Source organism: Triticum dicoccoides, chromosome 7A (assembly GCF_002162155.2).
Source record: "Triticum dicoccoides isolate Atlit2015 ecotype Zavitan chromosome 7A, WEW_v2.0, whole genome shotgun sequence".
Taxonomy (NCBI): domain Eukaryota; kingdom Viridiplantae; phylum Streptophyta; class Magnoliopsida; order Poales; family Poaceae; genus Triticum; species Triticum dicoccoides.
This window is the reverse complement of record NC_041392.1, coordinates 686,728,196-686,732,069: the sequence shown is the minus strand read 5'-3', so window position 1 is coordinate 686,732,069 and position 3,874 is coordinate 686,728,196. Positions and strand designations below refer to the sequence as shown.

At 49.4% G+C, this 3,874-nt stretch overlaps 1 protein-coding gene and 1 long non-coding RNA gene across 4 annotated transcripts in view; both read right to left on the bottom strand.

Annotated features, from left to right (window-relative positions):
• Positions 1-549: 549 nt before the first annotated feature.
• Positions 550-2,537, bottom strand: LOC119330526. Its single transcript, XR_005160148.1, has 2 exons — positions 1,162-2,537; positions 550-1,064 (listed from the first exon to the last, which is right to left on the bottom strand). It is a non-coding gene; the product is annotated as an uncharacterized LOC119330526 (long non-coding RNA).
• A 33-nt stretch (positions 2,538-2,570) lies between these two features.
• LOC119330525 (putative F-box protein At3g17490) overlaps positions 2,571-3,874 on the bottom strand; it is a 3,368-nt gene continuing 2,064 nt past the window's right edge. For all 3 annotated transcript variants that reach the window (XM_037603638.1, XM_037603637.1, XM_037603639.1), the window contains exon 2: positions 2,571-3,628. Coding sequence is in view for 1 of the 3 variants with exons in the window: in XM_037603639.1 (XP_037459536.1) it covers positions 3,573-3,628 (56 nt within the window). In the remaining 2 variants the exon portion in view is untranslated. The remainder of the gene's footprint in view (positions 3,629-3,874) is intronic.

Below are 3,874 nucleotides of genomic sequence, written 5' to 3'. Positions count from 1 at the left end.
CTTAGACCCCAAAGCCAAAACGCTACAAAAGGAGAAGCAAAAACCCAAACAAACAGGATTCTTAGGAGCGACATGCTTCTACACAAATATATATAGCATTGAATGCCCTCCGGTACAGACCCCAAAGCACATATAGATGGATAAGATATCACAACCACTAAGACCCCAAAGCCAAAACGCTGCAAAAGGAGAAGCAAAAACCCAAACAAACAGGGTTCTTAAGAGCGACATGCTTCTACACGAACGTATATAGCATTGAATGCCCTCTGGTACAGACCCCAAAATGCTTCTACACCAACGTATATAGCATTGAATGCCCTCTGGTACAGACCCAAAGCACATATGGATGGATAAGATATCACGACCACTTAGACCCCAAAGCCAAAACGCCACTCCCCCAATATGGACTATGTACGGATGTATATAGACGTATTTTAGAGTGTAGATTCACTCATTTTGCTCCATATGTAGTCTGTATTAGAATCTCCAAAAAGGCTTATATTTAGGAATGGAGGGAGTAGAAGGCACAGTGAATTTGCAAGAGCAAAGTAATAACATTGAAATTTCCCATTCAAGTTCCCCAGAATGAGCTACAACGTCATCTCAAACTGTACAAGAAACCCCTAACCAAAGCTAGTTAGGCAATTATGAAAATCCTACTCATTTTCCTTTCCCATATCATCTCCTGATGTCCCTCCATTTCTTGTACAAGATGCGCCACTGAATCCACCACAAAGATGCTCTAGTCAGCCTCCTCGCTGCCAGTCTTAGGTCACTCCTCGCCTCCTTGAGGAAGGCCACAGCCTCCTTCCGGCGCCGGCTTCACCCAGAAGATGGCAATGCCCAGCGCATGCGGCATCTCCTGGACCAGCTGGTCTGGCATGCCACGCAGCTTGGGGCCCAGAATGTTCACTGCCGGCTTGTGGCTCCCCATCTTCGCACACTCCAGTGTGCAGGCTGTCGCTGACCATCGGCTCGATGACACTCCGTCCGCCCGCTCAAGATCTCCAGGAGCATCACGCTGTAGCTGTACATGTCGCTCTTCTTGGTGGTGTAGCCATACTCTGAAATGAAAGGCAAATGTCAAACCACTGTGCCATGAAACTGAAATCATCTTTTATTTTATTTAGTACTTAGTAGAACAATAATTGTAGTTTGCACCTATCGCTGCACTTCAATATAATTACGCAAATCAACACAGTGATGTGCTAGGCATTTGGAATCAACAGCATGAGGCCAACCTGCTTCAGCTAGAACAATGTCAGTTACTACCCAGTCACCCGCTTAAACTACTCCCTCCGTTCCTCAATCTAGTGCGTATAAAATTTTGACGAAAATTCCACTTTGTAGTGCGCATTAGCACCCGTGGGCGATTCTGGACGATTCTAACCCCAGACCGCAAGGACGCGCTTCGTCCTCCGCTCGCTCCTTCCTCTGTTTGCTTTATCCCCTCCTCCCGCAGATGCATCTCGATTGAACTCCACATCGCCGATCTACTCGCCTAGCGCACGCGACTGCTATCCTTTGAAGAGATCATGGCGGGGGAAGAGGTCAGAGGTGGTGGAGGCGGCGCCGCCGCGGCGTTCAGTGGCGTGATGGACGGAGGAGGCGGGGGGTGGAGAGGAGGATGCTTGTGCCGCCGTCGGAGAAGGCGATGCTGGCCGTCCAGGTGGTCAGGACTGCAGCGGCCCAGCGGGATTCAAGCAGCGGCGGTGGAAGTTCAAGATGGAGGAAGAAGATGATGTATGGTGCCACGGGCAAGAAGATGGGGAGCCGCCTGACAATGGCGGCGATAGGGGCTGGCTGGACCCCCTGTACACACAGGAGGCATGCCCTTTGTCCACGTTGACCACAACGGAAGGTTGGCTCCCGCCGGCGTCACTGACTGCTCGTTGGCTAGCTTGACACCGCGATCTTCTGGCAAGTCCTAACCTCGTGCGTCCCCCCCTGACACGACCCCGGCGTCACCAAGTCCACCGTCGGCGTCTCCGGTGTCACCGCATACACGGCCTGCATGCCCACGTCCGCGGTCAGCATCTCCGCTGTAACTCTGTCCCCGGCTAGCATGCCTTCGTCGCTGCCGGCGTTGCCGCGTCCTCGGCCGGCATCTCCGCGTCCAGCGAGTTACGAGGGCACGCCGCCGGCGCAGCGACGGCACGCTGCCACTTTCTTCTCCACTTAGTACTAGTACTGTAGTACTACTTGGGCACATATGGCATGGGCTGGGAGTGGGACAAAGCGTGTGAGGGCTGAGGGCTTTCTCGTCCAAAAGCCTCCGCCAGCACATACATTGGTACGTGTGCTGCAAACTATGCGCACTAGATTGAGGAACGGAGGGAGTACAAGATATCGACATGGTCCTGGATGAAGAACCATGTTAAGCTTACTAGAAGAAGCAACCACAAGTCAAAGAATCTTGCTTAGGTAACAGCACTACCCCAATAAGTCACGGAGCAGTGGGATCAACCGGTGAATGAATGTACGCTATCTGCCTACAGTTCTAAATGCTGAAGATAGTAAGAAACAGTACAGGATAATATAAATGCACGTTAGTACAAGTTACTTGCCTGGAGCAGTGTGTACACATAAGAACCAGCGATACGCAACATGGCATGATATAGTTGGGACTTGGGACAGTTCATTAGCTTGGCCAGCCGAAAATCAGCCAAGTATGCCTCATACTTCGAATCGAGCAGTATGTTCTTGCACTTGACATCCCAGTGTAGTATCCCTGGAACAGAGCGCAGCGCTGGCCCAACAAATCTTGTACTGTGTATTCCCAGTCCAGGCTCCTTTTCTCGCTGAGGAGCTTCTGCAGAATTTCTCAGTTATTTGCCAAATCTTCTGGTGCAGACTATGCTCCTGCTGACTTATTCAGACAACAAGCTACAGTCAGATTTGAACAGTGGCCCAGTTACACAACAAACCGTCAAAGCTGAACTCAGTTCCGGAAGACAAAATGTCAAGATTCTAGTCTTTCAGGTATCATAGGTGCACCGGATCTCCAAACCTGACCCGCATCTTGTGCTGCGGTGTTCACCACGAAGAACGCCGTGGGGATCGGATGACCGCTATTCACTGCGGTCACCCACCAAGTCTTTCTGAAGTTGTCACTATTTACCAAATATGAGATGTCATATTAAGAAACCAGCAAATATTTCTATGAATCTGGGGTGTAGCCAGAAAGAGGCTGAACTTTCCTCCTGATCTGCATCTGGAATATATGGAAACACCGGCATGGTGCGGCCATCCAGCGTTTCCTGCTCAGATGCCGTGGGGTGAAAGTCATCTGCAGCCAGCAGCTCGAGCCTCACTCAGAACTCCCACTTATCCTCTGTCTGGCGGACTGGCGTTGCTTGAGTGTATTTATGTCCCCAAATGTCCCCAATATTATACCGTCTTTGAGTATACCCACTGATGGAAGTGAACTGATCGATGCTTGGCTAATGCATCCGCCTTACCTTGAAGAATTGGCATCCGACCGGTAACTGTGCTCGAAATGGTTAATTCTACTCTACAACTGAGTGATCAGCAGACTGCAGATACTGGTAGAGGCACGGCAACTACTCTGATTAGCCCAAGAAAGCAGGACTAGGACTTTTGATTTTGAGCACAGAATCTTGAAAACCTGCTAGAAAAAGCAATCAGGTTCGAAGACAGATGAATATCCTACAGATGGTTTTCAATTTCGTAATTTGGAGCCACTAGAAAAAAGAAAAAAAAAGCAAGAAATTGTTCAAGTCCCATTAGAAGATTATGGTCATTTTCTGATAAACCAGCTAGGATTACGAATCATCAACATTCACATTGTCTCAGCCTTTTGAGATAGCATATCACATTATATGCTGCACATGTATGCAAACTTCTATGAATC